The 23,086-nt window shown below is 36.6% G+C and overlaps 1 protein-coding gene across 3 annotated transcripts in view; it reads left to right on the forward strand.

The window, feature by feature from the left end:
• TFRC (transferrin receptor) overlaps window positions 1–23,086 on the forward strand; it is a 38,481-nt gene that overhangs the window by 6,754 nt on the left and 8,641 nt on the right. For 2 of the 3 annotated variants that reach the window (XM_017640536.3, XM_017640535.3), the window contains exons 4-19: window positions 482–686; window positions 2,169–2,318; window positions 2,487–2,595; window positions 3,809–3,922; window positions 4,406–4,504; window positions 4,763–4,902; window positions 6,382–6,539; window positions 7,282–7,401; window positions 8,386–8,471; window positions 8,694–8,757; window positions 10,411–10,478; window positions 11,335–11,393; window positions 11,618–11,699; window positions 13,371–13,592; window positions 14,586–14,726; window positions 15,315–18,326. In XM_017640536.3, the coding sequence (XP_017496025.3) occupies window positions 482–686; window positions 2,169–2,318; window positions 2,487–2,595; window positions 3,809–3,922; window positions 4,406–4,504; window positions 4,763–4,902; window positions 6,382–6,539; window positions 7,282–7,401; window positions 8,386–8,471; window positions 8,694–8,757; window positions 10,411–10,478; window positions 11,335–11,393; window positions 11,618–11,699; window positions 13,371–13,592; window positions 14,586–14,726; window positions 15,315–15,557 (2,060 nt within the window). In that variant the 3' untranslated portion in view covers window positions 15,558–18,326. Of the gene's footprint in view, window positions 1–481; window positions 687–2,168; window positions 2,319–2,486; window positions 2,596–3,808; window positions 3,923–4,405; window positions 4,505–4,762; window positions 4,903–6,381; window positions 6,540–7,281; window positions 7,402–8,385; window positions 8,472–8,693; window positions 8,758–10,410; window positions 10,479–11,334; window positions 11,394–11,617; window positions 11,700–13,370; window positions 13,593–14,585; window positions 14,727–15,314; window positions 18,327–23,086 lie in introns of those variants that run through there. The other variant, XM_037013154.2, reaches the window with a different exon arrangement.

The raw sequence follows: 23,086 nt of genomic DNA on the forward strand, positions 1-23,086 counted from the left end.
CAAATTTTAAATGTTCCTTGTCACCAACTCTAGGAAGTCTCTTAAGTCGGCTAGGCTACATTTATACCATTTTAATGCCATTGTGCCAGGCATCAGGAATACAGTGATAACTAAGATTCTGTACCTGCCTTTGAGGTTAGCCTGGTAGGAGAAGACACATGAGTCATTTCATTGTAATGTATAAATATTAATGTAGAAATATGCACCAGATATTTATAGTGTAGAAGCTTGGCCTGTGGATTAAAGGAAGGCTTCTGGGGAGAAGGTGTACCTATGCTTTGAAAAGGTAAACTGTTCAAAATAAAGCTATTATAATTTATTAGATTGAATGGTTTAAAATAGAAAGAACTGAGATGTATTTACTTTCCAACTGCTTACAATTTGATTAAAACCATTATTTTCAAGGATTGGCTGGAGATAATAGAAATTTTTATAGGAATTGTAAATAAATGAGACTAGCTCTGAAATTTTTTATTTTTAGGATTTATGATTGGCTACTTGGGCTATTGTAAACGTGTAGAACCAAAAACTGAATGTGAGAGAACAGAGTCTCTGGGGATAGATGAAACAGAAGAACCTTCTGAAACGGAAGATTATATCCCTGAAACACCTCGTTTATTTTGGGTGGATCTCAAAACAATGCTGTCAAAGAAACTGAGTACCACGGAGTTCACCAGTACCATCAAGTACGTTTGAGCTACTTCACAAATTTAATCTCAGTACCTAAACAAACTATTAGGTGTAGTAAAGCAAAGCAAAAGTGACAGTCTGGACAAAAAGCTTTTTAGATGGAGTAGGGGAGACTTCCCAAGTTTGGCTAGAGGGTAAGGAATCAGAACTATGCACAGAATTCAAACTATGTTGATAGGAAAGAAAGATAGGACTTTTATGGAGATCTCCTTTTTCTGAATGGGTCTTTGATCTTTTGGTCATCTTCTTTGTAGGTTGCTTGCTCTCAGACTTCCTTCTGCTCTGATTTTCCATCTTAACCCCTTCCTTATAAGTCATGCTGAGCTCTGCTACTATCCACAAGCACATTAGTAGCCTGCGGAATTTCTACATAAGGACTAAATTAACTGTCCAACTTGATATAGAAACATAATGTCTTAGTATTCCTTTGTTTCCTTAGGTTCACCCTCATGAATTCATAGCCTAATGTATCCTTAGGTTTTTGTCCTTAGATTTTTAAGATCCTAAATATACTTCTAACTCTATAAAGAATAAATTCATCTTTTACCTTTCAGCTAGCTTCCTATAGCTACAGTGGTACAATAATTCTTGTAAATTAGAAATCTTGGCATCTCTATTTCATCAGTTAATATGTTTATACTGTACACCCATGTAATTCTGGGGGGGAATTCCCGGGGCAAAATTTTGAGACTGAAATCAGCCAAAAGGAGAAATAAAGTGGGAGAAACCCATTTATTTCTTAAAAGCAGTCGTCCACTTCTGCTCTCCTGTGTCTTTTGCAACCCATCTGCAGAAGAAGGGACCCCAGCCAACCTCGCCCTTGCTAGCCATGTAATTACCTATTGATAAAGAGATGGACTACTTCTCTCCACCCCTTGGAAACACCTAGTGATACGGAGATGCACTAAGGCCAGGCGAGAGATTCTGGAAATACTGCAATTTTACCCACAGCCTGGTATGGTAAAGTGAGAGTATAGCTTATCAAAAAAAATCAATCAACTAGTATGATAAGTACATTTACAAAGAGCCATGGAGATTAGAACAAAGCAGTTTTACTTCCAGGGGTTCACAATACTTCAAAATAGGTAAAAATTGAAGCTGTACATCTTGAGTTCACCAACAGTAATACTTTCATTTTGCTTACAAAAGATCTGGAAGCTACTCATTTCCCCTTAAACTACCTTAAGCACATCTATTGTATTGGAACAGGGCTCTTAAAGGAGTGCTTTACAGATGATAAAGAGATGTTAACAAATTTGAAGACATAAATTCCTTCAGATAATGGGTACAATCTTTTTTTCTTCTAAGTTTGTCTCTGTCTGGTCAATCCAGAAAGAAGTTCTGGGTCACAATTAATTTGCCTTAACTATGATGGATGATATTGAGTCATGCTTTTAAAATAATTTGCTTGGTATCTAAGTTCAATGTTTAGTTTAAATTAAACGTTAGCTCTTTTAACAGTGACATTTTTTTTCCAGGCAGCTGAATGGAAATTCATATGTCCCTCGTGAGGCTGGATCTCAAAAGGATGAAAGCCTTGCTTTTTTCATTGAAAAGCAATTCCGTGAGCTTAAACTCAGCAGAGTCTGGCATGATGAACATTTTGTTAAGGTTCAGGTCAAAAGCAGGTATGCTGAAAGACGGTAAACTTGTTTTGTAGAAGTAGCTATTTTCAGGTGTGCTAAATAGAGCAAAGACTTTGAAAATAAATAATGTAAGTCAAATGTTTAATGAATTAAAGCCATTTAGTTTTTTCCAAGGTATCTTTAGCTTCATTTTCACTTAATCTTTTTTAGCAATGCTGAAAACTCGGTTACCATAGTGAGTACAGGCAGTGGTGGCATGGTATACCTGGTGGAGAATCCTAAGGGATATGTGGCGTACAGTAAGGCTACAACAGTTACAGTAAGTAAGGCAAAACGGTGTGGGAGACTTCTCTCTGTTGAATAGTTAGACTCATTGTTTTTACTGTTCTTAGGAGTTATGAAATTACTTGTAAAATGTTACTGATTATGAGATGTTCTTGACCCGCCTTTACCACAGTTTGCAAGTCACTTTATTATACAGATAGTGTTTAACAATTTTTGGACAGATTTATTATCAGGACTTTTAGTTCGGACCTATTCCTATGTATATCCTCAGTTGTCTGAGGTTCAAGTTTGGGAACCTTAGGTAATGGGTGCCGTCAGGGTTGGCCAGGTGTGTCTTTTAACATACCCTGTTATCTTTTCTCCTCCCCCAAATATCTGGAACCATGTGAAATAGATTAAATGTAAATAGATCAATATAAATAAGATAAAGGGCAGCATGTGATAATGAAAGGCATGAACATATGCCAGAAATCTTGACACCTGACAAACCATAATCTGTTTTTACTTGAGAACTCTGATACATCATTTCTAGGCCTTAGCCTTTTTTCCTGTTTTCTTTTTTTCTTTTTCTTTTTTATTAAGGTATTATTGATAATACACTCTTATGAAGGTTTCAAATGAAACTATGGTTACATTTACCCATATTATCAAGCCCCTACCCATACCCCAATGCAGTCACTGTCCATCAGTATAGGAAGATGCTACAGATTCACTATTTGCCTTCTTTGTGCTACAGTGTTTTCCCCGTGACCCCTTACACCACGTGTACTAAACATAATGCCCCTCACTCACCACCTGCCCCCACCCCCACCCCTCCCCTTTGGTAACCGCTAGTCCAGTCCATTCTTGGAGTCAGTGAGTCTGCTGCTGTTTTGTTCCTTTGGTTTTCCTTCATTGTTATACTCCACAAATGAGGGAAATCATTTGGTACTTGTCTTTCTCTGCCTGGCTTATTTCACTGAGCATAATATCCTCCAGCTCCATGCATGTTGTTGCAAATGGTAGGATTTGTTTCTTTCTTATGGCTGAATAGTATTCCATTATGTATATGTACCACATCTTCCTTTATCCATTCATCTACAGATGGACACTTAGGTTGCTTCCAAATCTTGGCTATTGTAAATTGTGATGCGCTAAACAAGGGGAACTTGTGGTTTTCCTGTTTTGTTTTGTGGGCTTGATCTGTAAAACTGGTTCTGTGGCTGTTTGAATACTAATGCTCATTAAATCTAATGTCTTTATTCTAGGGTAAACTGGTCCATGCTAATTTTGGCACTAAAAAAGACTTTGAAGATTTAGAGTATCCTGTGAATGGATCTTTAGTGATTGTTAGAGCAGGGAAGATCAGTTTTGCTGAAAAGGTGAGTATGAGTTATTAAATGCATTGGTATTATTAATTTTCTTAATATTCTGAAAACCAGCAGTTTTCCAAACTCACCCTGTAATGTAGTTTATCTTATTAAAGTGTTCAACAAATCAAATAGTACCAATTAACTAAAGTTACACAATACATCTAAAACTATGGTATATCCACTTGGAATATTTTGTCTGTAACCATTGTCTTTTATTGAAAATAAAGTAATAAAGAATGCTTAAATGAAAGCAGTTTAAATTGTGTCTATGTAGCCAAGTTTTATGTATATAGAATTCAGTTATAACTGTTCTATAAAGAGGAAAATTAAAAGTGAAACATATACAACGACCTACTGTGGAACACATTGAAAGGTAGTGGTTGTCTTGTGTTTATAGCATCCTCTGTCTTTTTAGCATAAAATCCAGTATATATTTTTCTAACTTTGTATCATTAGATTGTTATTTTCTGAGCTTTACATCTTTTTCTTTAGGTTGCAAATGCTGAAAGTTTAAATGCAATTGGTGTCTTGATATATATGGACCAGGCCAAATTTCCCATTGTTAATGCAGAGCTTCCACTCTTTGGACACGTGAGTTCTTATTTCTTGAGTAAATTTGTCTTTTGAGACCTAGTTATTTATTGCTGGAAGTACTTTATCGTTAGTGTCTTGAATTGAGAGAATTAGGCATAGGCCATATGAAAACAAGTCACGTACTGTAGAGCCATTAAGGCTTTCAGACTTTAAGGCCTTAAACTAAACTTAGGCTATTGCCTCATAGAATCTGAATCTCACAGGGATTTCTTGCATAGGTGCCTGATAGAGCTAATTATTCTTTTGTTTTACTAGGCTCATTTGGGAACAGGTGACCCTTACACACCTGGATTCCCTTCTTTCAATCATACTCAGTTTCCACCATCTCAGTCATCAGGATTGCCTAATATACCTGTCCAAACAATTTCCAGAGCCGGTGCAGAAAAGCTGTTTTCGTAAGTTCTTACTAACTGTCTTGCCAGGGTGAGGTCTTATGATTAGGGAGGCATAATAATCTGTTTCAGCTGATTTGATAAAATCTTAACAATTGGCTATAATTTTCCACGTTTGGGACATTTTGGAAATGGCTAGCTGTTACCTTGATACAGATGAAAATGAAATTTTTCCTTCCTTAAGTGATTTTAATAGATTCTGGATTTATAAACTCAGTGAGTCTCTTGTTCAGTTCACCAAGTGAATCCCCTGTGTAATATTCCTGGCATCTTCTGATTAAGTACTTCCTGAGGTAAAGCATCATGTGTTGCCTTGGAAACCCATTCAATTACTGGAGACCTATTAGAATTCATGTTGAACTGAGATCTTATTCCCTGTAACATCCAGGGGTCTTAGATTTTCTTCTTAGCAACAGACGATTGAAGTTTCCTTGTCTATATAGATTGAATACCTTCAGTTCTCATGAAGAGTTTCCAGATGATTTATACTCATGATTAGTCCTGAATATCCTCTCTAGTATATTAATATTCCTCTTTAAAAGTAGAACTCAGTCTGATTATAGCACGTGGCATTAATCTGGTCATATCTCCCGCCTGGTATTCACATAGGATATAGACCTAGTTTCAGACACGTGAAGATTTATTTGCTTTGTGATGTGAAACAAGTTAGTCTAACCTCACTGACCACGTTTCTTTGACTTACTTGGGTAGCTAAAATATATTCTACTTAACAGGGTGATTGTCTCAAATGAAGGGCATCTGCGTGTGGGATACATACATGTGAAATAACTATATGACTATAAGTATGTTAAGAGTCATTTCTAATAGTTGATTTCTACCAAACTTAGAATCACCTGATTCTTCCCACCAGCTACAAGTTTTCACTAACTTGAGAAGCTAGCCCTCTGTCTTACCCTTGTGTAAAAGGGGTTGATAATGTTTTCACACATTTATGTAAGTAAGTCCCTTTAGAACATCATTTGGATAATATATGAGTAATTAGATAGGGGAAGATATCTAACTACAAGCAGCATGAGAAAATTCATTTATAACTAGGATAAGAATAGAATACATATACTACCCTTGTTAGGAGAGAGTTTAGGAAATGTGAGAATGTATTAATGGACTTTCATATAAGTACTTCATTCTGAGTCCATCTTGATACGTCAGGTGTAAACTATAGTTATGTCTCTGGCATAAAACAAATATCACATGGCATAAAGACAAATATCACATGGGGACAGGTAAAGAAAATTTTTTTTAAAGCATTGGTAAAACAAGGAGGTAATACTTGTGGTTTTCAAATGATTGCCCACAGGTCAGAGTGAGACACAAATAGTTGGCCTCTTAAGGAGTAAATCTTGTATGTTCTTTTTATGTGCACTCTGAACCTAAAACTTCACAGAACAGTAAAGAGAAGTGATTTTGTAAACCTGGGGAAGCAACAGTAACTCAGAACTGATTGCAGTTTTCTCCTTCTAGAAATATGGAAGGAGACTGCCCTTCTTCTTGGAAAACAGAGTCTTCATGTAAGCTGGTAACGTCCCAGAATAGAAATATAAGGCTCACTGTAGAAAATGTGCTGAAAGAGACAAGAATTTTTAACATCTTCGGAGTTATTAAAGGTTTTGAAGAACCAGGTAAAGACCCTTGTTGATTTTTTGACTTTGTTTTCCTTGCTCTTAAGGATGTGGCCAGAGAAGGGAGTGCAGGAAAGCTGCCTTGGCTTAGCTAGGTTTTGTGAAATGCTAAATCTTGTTTGTCCTAAAATGCTAAATCTTGAGCCTAACCTGACCTGTTTAGGTGTCAGTTTTATTGATTGGGAGGTAATGAGGCCCTAGGAGATTAACTTGTCAAACTGACCATTATGACTAGAAAATCTGTTGAGTTACTGAACAGACCCAGACCAGTGGTAAGGGAAGATAATAAACATTTTGCAGGCCATGCAGTCTATTGTAACTTCGCCTTGACTCTGCTGTTATAGTATGGAAACAGCCACGGACACTACTGAGTGAATGGGCCTGCAGGCTATGGATTGCCCATCCCCCGAATGGGCATTCTGTTTAAATGAAATCGGTCATATCACTTAGTAAGAAAAACCCTTGGACTTCAGTTCTTTATTAAACAATTAGTGAACACAAATACTCTACAGTAAACTTGATAGGTAATGTAGAAAGTGCAGTAATGCTAATAAGTAAAAAGATAAGCATTATCAGGTGAATTTTTAATCCTCAGAATTAAGTCAGCTCAGAAGTAGGGCTCTCAACCTTTATTGCATATGTACATTTTTACCCTCTACTAAGGCAATTCTAGACTTCAATATTAGAAAATAGTTTAAAAGCTAACTGAATAATTTGTCTCTTTGTGTTTTTTTTTTTTAAGATCGCTATGTTATCGTAGGGGCCCAAAGGGATTCCTGGGGTCCTGGAGCTGCAAAGTCCAGTGTAGGAACAGCTCTTCTGTTGGAACTTGCCCGAATATTCTCTGATATGGTCTTACAAGGTAGATCAAAAATTTTGAGAACTTAAAACATCTATCAACTGTATATAGTTCTGAATGTTAGATGCTTTGCTCACTTCTTCCTATATTGTGATTCACACATGTTAGACCCTGAATTCTTAGGAACCAAAGCAGTTTTCCTTATTGTATCTGCCTTTAACTTGACATAGATTTCCCATTCAGTATCTTCGTTGCACTGGAATTAGCAAATTTTGTTGAGACATTAGAAGGTGGTATATTGGGCTCTAATTGTTCATTTGACCCCAAGAAATGTATTTGAAAGCAAGCAGTGGCATTGAATCTTTACTAATGTTCTTTAATTTTGCTATAAAATTGCAATGTGTTAGTACAGTGTGTAGTTTTATGTTATATTTACAAAAGGATGTATTTGATTTATAAGTATAATATGTAATATATCTATGTATTCTTAATATGAAGACTGACTCTGAAGCCTTTCTCCCATGGTGTTTGCCACTCCCCTATGCCCACCTCTGCACACATGTGCACCCCCATCACATTCTTGAATCTTTGGGCCTCAGAATAAGTTGCAGTACTTAAATTTTATACGAAGTACATTGGTGCAGCAAAATAACAATCCCAGGGAAGGACAGTGACACATATAGCCCCCAAAAGAGCTGTCATTAATATAGCAATTTCTTTAAAAACTTCCCTATAACATAAATTTGTGAATGTATTCTATTTTGTAACAGTTGCTTTTAAAGTAATCTGGTGTTTTAAGTGGTTTATCTAAGCAAATTGTTTTCAAAGATAGTTGCACTGTGACTTCAAATATCTCTTGGTCCAGAAAATAAGGGACTCTATCCTGTTCTTTGTAGATTCCCTATTCCTTATTTTGTTCTTACCAGGGCCTCACAAGGTAAAATATTTTTAAATCTGCTGTCTTGAATTAGAAGCTTTTGATTTCATCTTACTGAGTTGCCTACCTTTTAACTTTTTTCAAGATAAGAACTCTCTGTTGTCTTCCAGATGGGTTTAAGCCCAGCAGAAGCATTGTGTTTGCCAGCTGGAGTGCTGGTGACTTCGGGGCTGTTGGTGCCACTGAATGGCTAGAGGTACTGTTTGAGTGACACCCGTACCCAGAATGGGCACATGAATTTAGATTGGTATAACTTTGTCCTCCAGGAACCATGTTCTCTCAGATTGGATTATATCATTTTTGCCTTTATTTAGTCTCTGGATTCCAAATTTTAAAAGAAATCCCTAATAATAGCTAATCTGTGTGATAAATTATATGAATACATATTAATGCATTAGTATTGTTTCTTGTTTCCTAGGGCTACCTTTCCTCCTTGCATTTGAAGGCTTTCACTTACATTAACCTGGACAAGGCTGTTCTTGGTAGGTATCCTTTTAGTTAGCTGTGTATGAATTCAGGTAAGCAACTAATAAGACAGCAGAAAGCTTTCTAAAGTAGCACCTGTTATTTTTTACACTTTACACTGGCCATACCCAGATCAAAAGAGTGACTTAGCTTTTTTTTTTTTTTTTGGCAGGTGAAAGGTTTTGTTTTTTTAATTAAGGTATCATTGATATACACTATTATGAAGGTTTCACATGAAAAATATTGTGGTTACTACATTGACCTATATTATTAAGTCTCTCCCATACCCCATTGAAGTCACTGTCCATCAGTGTAGTAAGAAGGATGCCCTCTATTTTAGAAACTTTTATTTTTTTGATACCTTCTGGGTAATTCCCAGAGGATTCCAGAATGGATAGAATTCCTCTGCTTCTGTAAACTGTTAAGTTAGCCAGACATGAAGATCCAGGCTACCTTTTTTTACTGATGGGATAGTAATGGAACCTGATTTAGGGCATAAGGAAGGGTCACAGAAGCATAAACAGCCTCTGGCCAAGACACATGGATACTGGCTCCTGTCAGAGGCAATGGTGGACTCTGGGAGGCCCACACTACTTAGCTTTCTTTTACTAGTCCATCAAATTATAGGATGTGCACAGATTGCCTTGTTTAGAGCAGTGGTTCCCAGTGTGGTGGTCCCCAAATCAGCAGTAACCGTTAACTGTCGGAAATGTAAGATTTCGGGCCAGGCCTAGATCTTTTGAGTCAGAAAGTGTGGAGCACAGGTCCTGCAAACTGTTTGAACAAGCACTGCAGGTGATTCTGATAAATTAAAGAACCACTAGTCTAGGCTATATATTTTAGATGAGAAAAAACCAAACCCTACCATATTTTGTTAGATTATGTCATTACTGACAGAAATACTAGTTAATCAAACTTCTGAATTTAGGAGTTTAAATGTTATTAAAAGTGCAAATCTAGCTAGTGGATGAATTGAGAATAGTAAAATGTCTACATTGGGGCGAAAAAGGAAAAAGTTACAATCAAGTCTTTATTAGTGTTATGTTGTCTATGCAGCAGAATATATTATAGCAAAATAACAAGGGTGAAGCAGAAGTACCAGACAAATCGTTAAGTTTGCATACTGAAGGAGTAAGAGCTTCAGTTCAGTCAAATTGGAGTCAAAGTCATTAAAGAACTTGACTCTAAATCACTTTTTTGTCTCCTTCATTAAGAGGATAGTTGTATATGCCACAGATCTAGGTTATTGTCTCCCTGTTTCCAAATATTTTTAATCATAGAAGTAGCAGGGTGAAAATTGCTTGACTAAACAAACGAGCAAACCAGAAATACTCATAAATAGAGAAAGCAAATTGGTTGCCAGAGGGGAGGAGGGTGGGGGAAATGAGCAAAATAGTTGAAGGAGATTAAGAGGTATAAGCTTCATTTATTAAATGGATAAGTCTTGGGGATGAAAAATACAGCATAGGGAATATAACCAATAATATTATAATAGCTTTATATGTTGCCATACGGTAACTATACATACTAGTGAGCATTTTGTAATGTTATGTAAATGTTGAATCACTATCTTGTACCTCTGAAGCTAAATAAAATGTATGTCAATTACACTTCAGTTTTTTAAAAAATTGCTTGACTAGAGAAGGGGCGATGTTAAAATCTCTTTGCAGGCACCAGCAACTTCAAGGTTTCTGCCAGCCCATTGTTGTATTCGATTATTGAGAAAACGATGCAAGATGTGAGTTTCACCTAATTACAAAAATGTATAACTTAATTTTTGTCTAATTTACCTAAGATGAAAAACATTGATATTTAAACCATTAGAAGTAACCAATAACAGGAATTCAGGATAAAATCTATAACTTGTGACTTATTTGCCCCACTCTGTTGTGCCATGTCAGGTGAGGGAGGTGGTATATGAAGGGCTCTAATCTCAAACAATACGCAGCCTATTTAGAAATAAAAAGCAGAATTCCATGAAGCCTAAGCTCTGCTATAGATGCCCATGGGGGTCTCTGTAGAGTCAGAATGTTGAGGAAGGTTTAAATGGACTTGAACTATACCTAAGACTACATATACATAGGAAGGGCAGATGAAATATTGGTCAGACACATATTGGAAAGACCATAGTTCTTAATTAGGAGTAAGAGTTACTTTATAGAAATAGAGAGGCTGAAATAAGGGCTGGATAACTTGACTTTGATCCCACGGGAAATGAGGGGTTACTATAGGATCTCCAATAAGTAGTTATGTGTTTGCAGATTAGGCTGGCAGTGGTATAAAATGTGCTAGAAGGAAGAAGCCAGAAACAAGATAGGCATATCATGAAGGCTAAAGAGGGCTTTTAAAATTGTGGTTAAGCCAATTTAAAAATGTTCATTAAGAAGGAAAGCATTCTAAAGGAACTAAAAACACGAGCCTAGTAGGAATAACTTCAGAAATTCAAGATCATTTTAACTATCTTAAATTTTTTTCAAGAAGATAAAATAAAAATTGAATATTTGTAAGAAATGTTTATGGAAAGAGACATATTTTAACTAGCCTGAGTAAGTTTAGAAAGGTTTGTTTTAATGATAAATTGATTTACTTTACAGGTGAAAAATCCAATTACTGGGCTGCCTCTGTATCAGGACAGCAACTGGGTCAACAAAGTGTAAGTTGAGATAAATGAATAAATGAATGAACAGCTAATAGGGAAGCAGAATCACCCAACAGCACCCATTATGTTAGGTAGAGATCTAAACCTTACCTTGCTGTGAGCTCCCTATACCTAGAGAGATGGAATTTAGGAATTTATTTGGGGGTGGGATAGAGGTGTTCGGTAGCACGGTGCTGTCTTTAGAAAGCTTTCTGAAGACATTCTTGCTTTCCTTGCAGCGAGAAACTTTCTTTTGATAATGCTGCCTTCCCTTTCCTTGCGTATTCTGGAATCCCAGCAATTTCTTTCTGCTTTTGTGAGGTAAGTCTGAGGAACTCTAAAGTGTTACAGCTTAGATCTTTAATCAAGCTTCCTAGATTAAATGTTCTATGAAGTTGCACACAGGCAGTTAATGCATACTCCCTTATTATCAGTCTTAATGATGGAATTGTTATCTCAGCTTAATTAGAATTTGAATTTGTTAAAATTTCAACAAAGTATAATGAGTTTTAATAACAAGGCTACCTGTCAGTGTAAGTAATAGTGTTTTTGCCAAAGCAGAAAGTTCTACTGGATAGTGCTGTTCTCAGGACCTGTTGAAATAGCATTCTAGATATTTGTCCAGAGGTGATGAGTCTTTTAAGCAACGATTACAGGTAAAAGCACAAAAACCAGAGACAAAATTGTTATTAGACAGAATTTTCTGCAGACCAAATTGTAGGAAAACAAGATTGGCTTGGTGTAGGAACCAATTAGAAGGTCCTGAAAGCCAGGTGGGGTAAACAGAATGATGAGGGCTTCTGTGCTACAGTGCTGGAGTTGCTAGAGTTGGAAAACCAACCCTCCCATGGGCTTTTCCGGGAGTTGGCAGGGGAGTGAAGAGAGTTCTCTAGAGTCAGAATATGGAGTCAGATGGAAGCTATTGACTTGGCATCATTGTTGATAGAGCAGAGTGGAATCTAGGTCCTCACTAGACTTTTGCTGGGTGTTTTAGTTGGGGACTAGGAGGGAAAATGGAGGTCTGAAGCTAGGGAATGATCTGGATTTGGAGACTAACAGAGCCTGAATTCCCTCAACCTCATGCTAGAGCAACAGTTATCAATGGTATTGGAACGGTGGGTCATGATATCTGTTGACTGTGTTAGGAAGAACTGGGGTCAGGTCCTAAGGTTGAGGAGGTTTATGGGTGATTTCTGTTGACCTTCATAAGTCATGTTTTTAAAATAATGACTTTTTAGATGTCAAAAACCCATCAGTTCTGGTTCAGAGGTACAGGTAATAACAGGGACAGTCTGCAAGTAAAGAATTGAGGTCAAGCCAAAGGATTGTCAATGAATGTTACCAAGGAGAGAATAGAGTTGAAGAAATTCTTTTACTAAAGTTGTCTAATGAAGGTAGAAGTTCTTGAGATCATTAAACATTCTTGTTTGAATGGTGATGAGTCGGTGGATCAGGTGCTGCATGATTAGGAAGGTAAATTTTAGTCTTCAGAGTAACACTTTTTATAATAATATAATATCTATTAACAGTAACTACACTAGTTGGGGTGAGCATTTAATACAGAGAACTGTTGAATCTCTATGTTGTATGTATACTTGAAACCAGTATAATACTGTATATCAATAATACCTCAGTTTTAAAAAGTAACACCTTATAAATGAAAAGTAAATTTCATGCATGCTCTCCTCTTTGCTCATTAATATGGGCCAAACTTCCTGGAAACAAAAGAACAAGGCTATGACCTCAAGAAATTTGACCAGAAATCTGTTCAGGATACATAATGAGATGAACAGGGATTTTATAAACCCTAGACATGTTCAGAGAAAGTAGCAAAAGCTGTCTCTTGTTAGAGTAGAGGACATGAGCTAAAATTGGAGTAGGACTGTACTGGAAGCCAGGGAAGAAGTACAGGTACTGTAACCTTGATGGTGAAGCTGAAATGCCAGGCCTCTTACAACCCACCGAGTACATTAACCAAGCTCTGTTTTCCAGGAGACAGATTATCCTTACTTGGGCACTACCATGGATGACTATGGTATGCTGAGTAAGAAAATTCCTCAGTTAAGCGAAATGGTGCGGACAGCAGCAGAAATAGCGGGTCAGCTCATGATCAAACTTACCCATGATGTTGAATTGAACCTGAACTATGAGATGTATAATGACAAAATACTCTCATTTGTAAGGGATATGAACCAATTCAGAACAGATATAAAAGTGAGTATTAATTAAAATCAGGTTCTTGTTGCTCAAGTGTCAGTCAGCTTGAAGATTAATGTTCAGTTGTTCCTGGGGAGGGACATGGTTGGGAGCCAAAGGTATGTTTTAAAGTGAACTGAGGTATGATTTTGATTAGAATCCATAGCTTATGTACAGAGGAAATTGGAAAAAAAAAAGAAATTGGGAATCTGGGTAATAAATGTAGGGTGGACCACAGCAAGTATTTCATAATCTAGACCTGTGTTTTATTAAGTTCATGTATTCAAAGCAACCTGTAGGACCCAGAGAATATAGAGTATAAGTTCAACAATGACTTTGAACTTAAGAATTTGGGCCATCTATGCCTTTTGGAGATGAAATAGATGGAAAGAACATAGCCAGTAGTAGTTAACAATCTTCTTTAGTGTTGTCTAACTAATAACAGTCTCATTAGTATGTGTCTAGCATAAAACTGTTTGATAAAATCAAATTAAGATTAATAAGTAGTTTTCAGCTAGTTTTATGGTACTAGAAGTCAGTATTGGCAGATCCCTTAAGTGAAAAAATCACTGATAGCGAAATCTTTATTCTGGTTTTCTTGAAACTTACTGTCACTGAAAAAATGGGACTACCAGAAGCAAATAACTAGATTCTGAAGTTCTTGAACCAAAATGTTTGAAGTTTTTTTCCAAGGAATATTGAACCAGAAACAATATGCTACACAGGATTGTCTCCTTTTACTAAATAAGTTAAATTTCTTGGTGAGGATAATTTTCTTATTAGAGACTAAGAATTATACTGTCTGCTGGGCTTGAATAAGAGTGTATGATTAAGTTGGAATATCCTGTATGAGGTGCTTTCATCTAGCTTTCTCTTGAGTCTTGCTTGAGCTTGTCTGAGTCACCCCCTTTTATCAGAACCATCTCACAGTTACTACACTTAAGTTAGAAAGGCATATAGAATAACAGCCTCAGAACATGCTTAATAGTGAATCATGTCCCTCTGCTCTAGGAGATGGGTCTAAATCTGCAATGGCTATATTCTGCTCGTGGAGACTTTTTCCGTGCTACTTCTAGACTAACAACAGATTATAAGAATACTGAGAAAACAAACAAATTTGCCATGAGAGAAATCAATGACCGTATCATGAAAGTAAGTAAACTCTTAGGAAAAGGATAACTAAAAAGTATGTTCATTTTTATTTGATCAATCTTAACATTTCTAGAAAGACCTCCAGGAGCCTTCATTCAGTCTTCAGATTTCACAGATTTTTAACTCTTTTCTTATTAGTAAGATCTAATGTCAACATCTAAATTGGAAATACAAGAGACATTTAACCCAGTATTAACTTTTTAGGCTTTGAAAAAGCCTGTAAGATGAGGTCATTCATTTTTTCCCTGTCATCTTTGTACTCCTGTTGTGTAACTCAGCCCTTAACTGCTTTTATGCTAGTCTGCTTGCAAGAGGCAGAAGACTCATTTTAGAGCAAAGTTGTAAACCTTCCATTTATATGCTTCAACCAAAAAAAAATCCCACTACAATTAGAGTCTACTTTTACAAAGGAAATGACAATCTGTTTTATAGTTTTAATGTTAGATTAGTAGTCTGATTTTCAACATTCTAAAATTAAGGGAAATCTTAACATTTGAAGTGAGAATGACAGTTGTTTTACTGTATCAGGTCTTCTCACAACAGAAGTCACAGTTCACTTAAGCTCTCTTGTATGTTTTGTTTTTGTAGGTGGAATATCACTTTCTCTCACCCTATGTATCTCCAAGAGATTCTCCTTTCCGGCATATCTTCTGGGGCTCTGGCTCTCACACTCTGTCAGCTTTGCTAGAGCATTTGAAGCTGCATCAGAAAAATAACAGTGCTTTTAATGAAACACTGTTGAGAAACCAGTTGGCTTTAGCAACTTGGACTATTCAGGGAGCTGCAAATGCCCTCTCTGGTGACATTTGGGACATTGACAATGAGTTTTAAATGTGATACACATAACAAGAATATCAAGGGTAGTGTTCTAGGTTTCTAGAATTGTACTCATTTTGCTAAATTTTCAGTAGGGCCACAAAACCTAATATTGTTACAATTCTACCTGATCATCTTGGTGTACTACTAGATGTCTTAGGCAGCAACTTTTAATACAGGATGGTAGGTATCTGCACTTCAAGTTAAACCACGTAAAAATGTTCATGATAGGATATTTTCCCTGATTATCTAGGATTTTAAGTGCTTTGTAATGGTAACTGCCTCTTTCTTGTTAACAGTCATGAAAAAGTCAGAACCAGTAATGTGAACTATGGCCCTAAATCCTAGGACATGAACTGGTGTCTGAATGGGAGGAGTGGGCGTAACTGCTGAAAGTTAAAATTGTAGCTTAGTAACGATCCTCCATCTTCATTTGATGCTGGATAGCATATAACAGGTTGTAGAGCTTTGATTTTCCAAATGGAATTTATTCGCTTAAGGATTTAACTGATTTCCACATCCGTGAATGAAACAGTTAACTTTAAGAAGGGATGGGAATTGTCTTCCTGCCAGTGAGGTCTGAAATAGAGGGCCTTCATTCAGTGGATAAAAGGAAGTTCAACTGTTCATCACAGGAGTAAGACCTTAATGTGTTGACTTCAAGATTCTTTATGAAAAGAGGAGAGCAGAAGCCAAAGACCTAGTATATTTTCCTTTATCATCCCCTGCCCCATGAGATTTTATTTAGTTTTTTTCCCCCAGTATTTTGGAAGAGAACTAGCTTTAGGTTGTTGAATTTCAAACTCAGTTTGTCAGACTTTAAAAAACATGCTGCCAAATTAGCCAAAGTGTTAATTTTTGGGAAAGCTTTCTATCATTTTGGCACTGAGATATTTATTGTTTATTTATCAGTGACAGAGTTCACTATAAATGGTGTTTTTTTTATAGAAGATAATTATCGGAAGCAGTGCCTTCCATAATTATGACAGTTATACTGTCGTTTTTTTAAAAATAAAAGCAGCATCTGCTAATAAACCCGAACAGATACTGGAAGTTTTGCATTTATGGTCAACACTTGGGCGTTTTAGAAAACAGTCGCCAGCCAAATAAGATTAAAGCTGAGTATTGGAGAAGAAGTAAATTTAATTAGAGGTTGCTAATCAAAGTTAGGCTTACATTTAGGCAACCAAATAAAAGTGACAGTTCTCCTAAATGCAGCGAATCATGACCAAGTCATTAAGTTAATGTCACTTAAAGGTGACACTGATAATCATATATGCAAAATTTTATAGCTCAATATATCCAAGGTATAACTTTAATTCAGAATTTGCAAAATTTCCAGTACCTTTGTCACAAGCCTAACTCATTATCGGGAGCAGTGTCTTCCATAATGTATACAGAACAAGGTAGTTTTTGCCTACCACAGTGTCTATATCGGAGACCGTGATCTCCATGTTACACTAAGGGTGTACGTAATTATCGGGAACAGTGTTTCCCATAATTTTCTTCATGTAGTGACATTTTCAAAACTTGAAGATCGTTAGTATCTAACATGTATTCCCAGCTCCCTGTAATTCTTTTAGTTTTAGTTACAGAAAAATTTTTTGGTCATTAAGCATTTGGTGGGTGAATTCAACCACTGTAAAACAAAATTACTTCCTTCAAGATTCTTTGCTTTTAAACCTAATGTAGTGTTTTATTGTATTTGTGGTTTCTCCGGGTCTTTTTATCAGGATAGTAGCATACACTTACAAGGTTTGTTGGTGACAGATAAATTTAACCTTATCCCCTTATTTGCATGTTATCTCTTATAATTTAGTTCATACAAGTTTTAATCCAGAACTGACCTTTTAGCTTAAAGCAAGGGAAACTTGTATAGGAGGTTTGGGGGGAGGGAGGAGTATAGGGTGTGGGGAGGCAAAGCTTGCAAAAGGATCTCTGATCGTGTCTACCTTCTCATTAGGATATGGTGATTTTAAGTTAAATACAGTTACTGTGAAGAAATAGGTTTGAGGCTACATGAGTAAGATGTTTCTAGTCAGCCATCATTATAAACCTGATCAGTTGTTTATTATAAAGTTGTTCAATATATCACCTAAGAAAAAGTCTATAGGGGTCTCTAATGATTCTTAGTGTCACTTACCTAAATCAAAAGAGGTCAAGATTATTACATCCTCACTGAATTGTTTTGCTACTCACAGTTCTGTTTAGTTTCAGTATTTTATCTTGAACTGATACTTAGTATAGTAAAGTGAAAAGGTCATAGCTGGGATCCCTAGTTTGGGTATCATGCTTTATCATACTTTAATAAAACCTCAGTGACTTCAAGGCATGATGTGAGTAATGGGCATACATTTTAGCAGCAGTAAATCTCTTCTAAAAAGTTTTCTGTGGTTAGGGTTATTTCTACTCAAAACAAGCCAGTAACTGGTAAGAGCCTTAAATATTCCTGAATGAAATGTGTATCTGACTAGTGAAAGCCTGCTGGTCTTCAGATTTTTTTTCTGGCTATCGTTATCAGGTGTATGGTAAAGGTAAAATACAAAATGAGTGAGCTCTGTCGTAATTCGCTGTTGTTGAACTTGGATGACCTACCTATACTGTGTTTCCTCTTTGAATGTTCTTGAAATGTTATTTGGCTAAAGATGGCTTGTTTAACTTGCCGATCAACTGCTCAGCTATCTTTATAAACAAATGATATGCCCTTATAATTGTACACATGCTGGTATATATGCAACAGTATGGGGATTGCTTACCTGATTCAATAAAATGCTTGAACACTGAGTTGTCGTTTTTAATAGATTTTATTTTTTTAGAGCAATTTTAGTATCATAGCAAAACTGAGCAGAAAGCAGAGAATTCCCATATACTCCCTACCTGCACACCCCTTCCTAACCCATCCAGCTCTCCTCACTGTCAACATCCCCCACCAGAGTACTACTTTTGTTAAAATTGGTAAACCTACAGTGACATACCATGGCCATAGTTTACATAAGATTCATTCTTGGTGTTATACATATTCTGTGGGCCTGGACAAATATATAATGACACGTATCCACCATTATAGTACAATGAATACTAGTACTTTCTCTGACCATAATAGGGAGTAAATTAGAAGTCAGTAACAGACTATCCAGGAAATTAAGCAGCAAATTTGTAATTATGGGCTAAAGATGAAATTTTACGAAGGAAATTAAAACTTTTTCAAAGTATAGTGGATATACAATCTAATGTTGGTTTAATATATACAACAGTAGTCGAGCAGTTAACCCACCCCCTCTAGTATGGTCCCTCAACAAGGTGTTGCAGAATCTTTGCATTCCCCATGCTGTACTACTGACCCCGTGATCAACTTATATTGTGATGGTGAATTATTGTGCCCCTTTATCCCCTTCCTCCCGCTTGGTAACAGCTAGTCCCTTCCTGGTGTCTGAGTCTGTTGTGTTCTATTTTGCTTTGTTTTCAGATCCCACCAATAAATGAAATCATACGGTATTTGTCTTCCCCTGCCTGGCTTATTTCACAGCATAATACCTCTAGGTCCATCCATGTTGCAAAATTGCAGGATTTATTCTTATGGCTGAATAATATTGCATTGTGTGCCGGAGTCCAGCTCCAGCGGGGGTCTGTGAAGCCCAAAAAGATGAGACAGTTGGTGCATGGAGAGAAAGGACACGGTCCGATGGAGGTGGTCTCTCAACAAAGTGCCGATGACAGCTTTATTTATACCATATTGCACAAGGATATGATTATTTTTTATTGCTCTGTTGATTAATTGGTATAGGCAATTGATTAATAGGTATAGGCAAGCTTTTTTCTTTCTATTCTATTCATGATCGGTCAAGTGTTAGGTGATCATTTTCTGTTCCTTGACCGAAACTTTTCTTAGCAACATGTACTCTTTTATGTTTTATGTTTCTATGCAACGCAGTTTCTAAGTAGTGCATGTGACCGCAGGAGTGTGCAGTATGTAGCAGTGACTGGTGTCTATCGGCTCAGTGTGAGATACAGGTCACCTACTGCCAGTTAGCTATGATTCTTTCCCACAAAAATATTCTTAGAGGCTTTAATGAATTTATAATCAATCTAAAATCATAAACTCATATCTTCATTATACATCCCTTTTTAGGGCACAGTAGGCAGCAAACTAAATTTCCCCTTATCTACATTTCTCTTCTGGGTGGATACCAAAATCTCCCTGACACATACACAGGTCTCCATGACTGTACTACTGCAGGGACTAAACAGGTTCTTACATGGTGAACAATGTAAGGGCATTCATATAAGAGAAACTGTTTCTGTTTTAACTACAAATCTTAAAACTATAAACAAGTCAAATATGATGTATGATCTATTCTTGAAAATGTTTCATGTTCACTTGAGAATAATGTGTGTCCTATTGCTTTTGATGGAGTGCTGTGTAGATGTCTTGTTAGGTCCATCTGTTCTAATTTGTTTTTCAGTGTCTCTGCTCCTTATTTTCTGTCTGGTTGATCTGTCCTTTGGAGTGAGTGGTGTGCTGAAGTCTCCTAAAATGAATCCATTGCATTCTATTTCCCCGGCTATTGCAAATGGTGTGGTAATAAGCAAAGGGGTGCATATATCTTTTCAAATCATGGATTTTGTTTTCTTAAGGTAAATTCTTAGGAGTGGAATTACTGGGTCAAATGGTATTTCTCTTTTTCATTTTTTGAGGAACATCCATGTTGCTTTCCACACTAGTTGCACCAAGTTGCAGTCCCACCAACAGTATCGAGGGTTCCCATTTCTTTGCATGCTAACCAGCATTCATTGCTTCTTGTTTTTGGGGTAGTGGCCATTCTAACTCATGTGAGTTGATATCTCACTGTGGTTTTAATTTGAATTTCCCTGATGATTAGTGATATGGAGCATCTTTTCATGTGACTGTTGGCCATTTGTATTTCTTCTTTGGAGAAGTCTGTTCAGGTCTTCTGCCCATTTTTTAATCAATTTATTTGTTCTTGAGGATTGAGGGTATGAATTTTTTATATATTTTGGCTGTTAAGCCCTATCAGATGAGTCATTTACAAATATATTCTCATATCATAGGATGCCTTTTTGTTCTGCTGGTGGTATCCTTTGCTGTACAGAAGCTTTTTAGATTCATGTAGTCCTACTTGTTCATTTTTAATTTGTTGCCCTTGCCTAAGGAGATGTGTCCAGGAAAAAATTGCTCATCCTTATATTCAAAAGATTTTTGGCTATGTTTTCTTCCATCTGTTTTATGGTTCATGACTTACATTCAGATCTTTGAACCATTTTGAATTTACCTTTGTATATGGAGTTAGACAATAATCCAGTTTCATTATCTTATATGCAGCTGTCCAGTTTTGCCAACACCAGTTGTTGAAGAGGCAATCTTTTCCCCATGGTATATTCAATAGCTCTTTTATCATATATTAATTGACCATAGATGTGTGGATTTATATCTGGACCCCCTATTCTGTTCCACTGATCTATGCGTCTGTTCTTGTGCCAGTACCAAATTGTTTTGAATACTGTAGCTTTGTAGTAGAGCTTTAAGTCAAGGAGTGTAATGCCACCAGCTTTGTTGTTCTTTCTCATGATTGCTTTAGCTATTTGGGGTCTTTTGTAGTTCCGTATGTATTTTAGAACTGTTTGTTCTAGTTTATTGAAAAAGCGCTGTTGTATTTTGGTAGGGATTGCATTGACTCTAAATTGCTTTGGGCAGGATGGCCATTTTGGCAATATTAATTCTTCCTATCCATGAACATGCGATAGATTTCCATTTTTTGGTGTCTTTAATTTCTCTCATGAGTGCCTTGTAGTTTTCAGACTATTGGTCTTTGACCTCCTTGGTTAGGTTTATTTCTAGGTATTTTATTCTTTTCGATGCAGTTGTAAATACAGTTGTTTTACTGATTTCTCTTTCTGCTAGTTCATTTTTAGTATATAGGAATGCAACAGATTTCTATGTATCAATTTTGTATCCTGCAACTTCACTGAATTCGGTTATTAGTTCTGTTAGTTTTGGTGTGGATTCTTTAGGGTTTTCTATGTATACTATAATGTCATCTGCAAATAGTGACAGTTTAACTTCTTTCCTTACCCGTTTTGTTGCCTTTTACTTCGTCTTGTCTGATTGCTGTGGCTAGGATCTCCAGTACTGTGTTGAATAAAAGGGGTAAGAGTGGACCTCCTTGTCTTGTTCCTGATCTTAGGGGACAGCTTTACCATTGAGTATGATGTTATCTGTTGGTTTGTCATATATGACCTTTATTATGTTGAGGTACCTTCCCTCTATACACATTTTGCTGAGAGATTTTATCATGAATGGATGTAGAATTTCATTAAAAGCTTTTTCACATCTATTGAGATGATCATATCATTTTAATCCTTCTTTTTGTTCTTCTGGTGTATCTTATTTTTTGATTTATGAGTATTACCATCCTTATATCCCTGGAATAAATCCCAGTTGGTCGTGATGGAAGACCCTTTTGATGCTAATATTTTGTTGAGGATTTTTGCATCTATGTTCATCAAGGATATTGAGCTATAATTTTCTCTTTTTGTAGGGTCTTTCATTTTGGTATTAGAGTCATGCTGGCATCACAGAATGTTTTTGGAAGTATTCCCTCCTACTTTTTGGAATACTTTAAGAAGGATGGGTATTAGCTCATCTTTCAATGTTCTGTAATACCTTTTTTTCTTGGTGTCATTAATCTACAATTACATGAGGAATATTATGTTGACTAGGCTCCCCCCATCACCAAGTCCCCCCCACATACACCATTACAGTCTCTGTCCATCAGAGTAGTAAGATGCTATAGAGTCACTACTTGTCTTTGTGTTGCACAGCCCTCCCCTTGCCCCCCCTTCATTACACATGCTAATCGTAAGGCCCCCTTTCTTTTTCCCCCACCCTTATCCTCCCTTCCCACCCATCCTCCAGAGTCCCTTTCTCTTTTGTAACTATTAGTCCATTCTTGGGTTCTGTGAGTCTGCTGCTGTTTTGCTCATTTGGTTTTTTCTTTGTTCTTGTACTCCACAGATGAGTGAAATCATGTGATACTTTTCTTTCTCCAGCTGGCTTATTTCACTGAGCATAATACCCTCTAGCTCCATCCATGTTGTTGCAAATGATAGGATTTGTTTTCTTCTTATGGCTGAATAATATTCCATTGTGTATATGTACCACATATTCTTTATCCATTCATCTACTGATGGACACTTAGGTTGCTTCCATTTCTTGGCTATTGTGAATAGTGCTGTGATAAACATAGGGGTGCATATGTCTTTTTCAAACTGGGCTGCTGCATTCTTAGGGTAAATTCCTAGGAGTGGAATTCCTGAGTCAAATGGTATTTCTATTTTGAGCTTTTTGAGGAACCTCCATACTGCTTTCCACAATGGTTGAACTAATTTACATTCCCACCAGCAGTGTAGGAGGGTTCCCCTTTCTCCACAACCTCGCCAACATTTGTTGTTGTTTGTCCTTTGGATGGTGGTGATCCTTACTGGTGTGAGGTGATATCTCATTGTGGTTTTGATTTGCATTTCTC

The sequence above is a fragment of the Manis javanica genome, chromosome 3, assembly GCF_040802235.1.
Source record: "Manis javanica isolate MJ-LG chromosome 3, MJ_LKY, whole genome shotgun sequence".
In the NCBI taxonomy this organism is placed as follows: domain Eukaryota; kingdom Metazoa; phylum Chordata; class Mammalia; order Pholidota; family Manidae; genus Manis; species Manis javanica.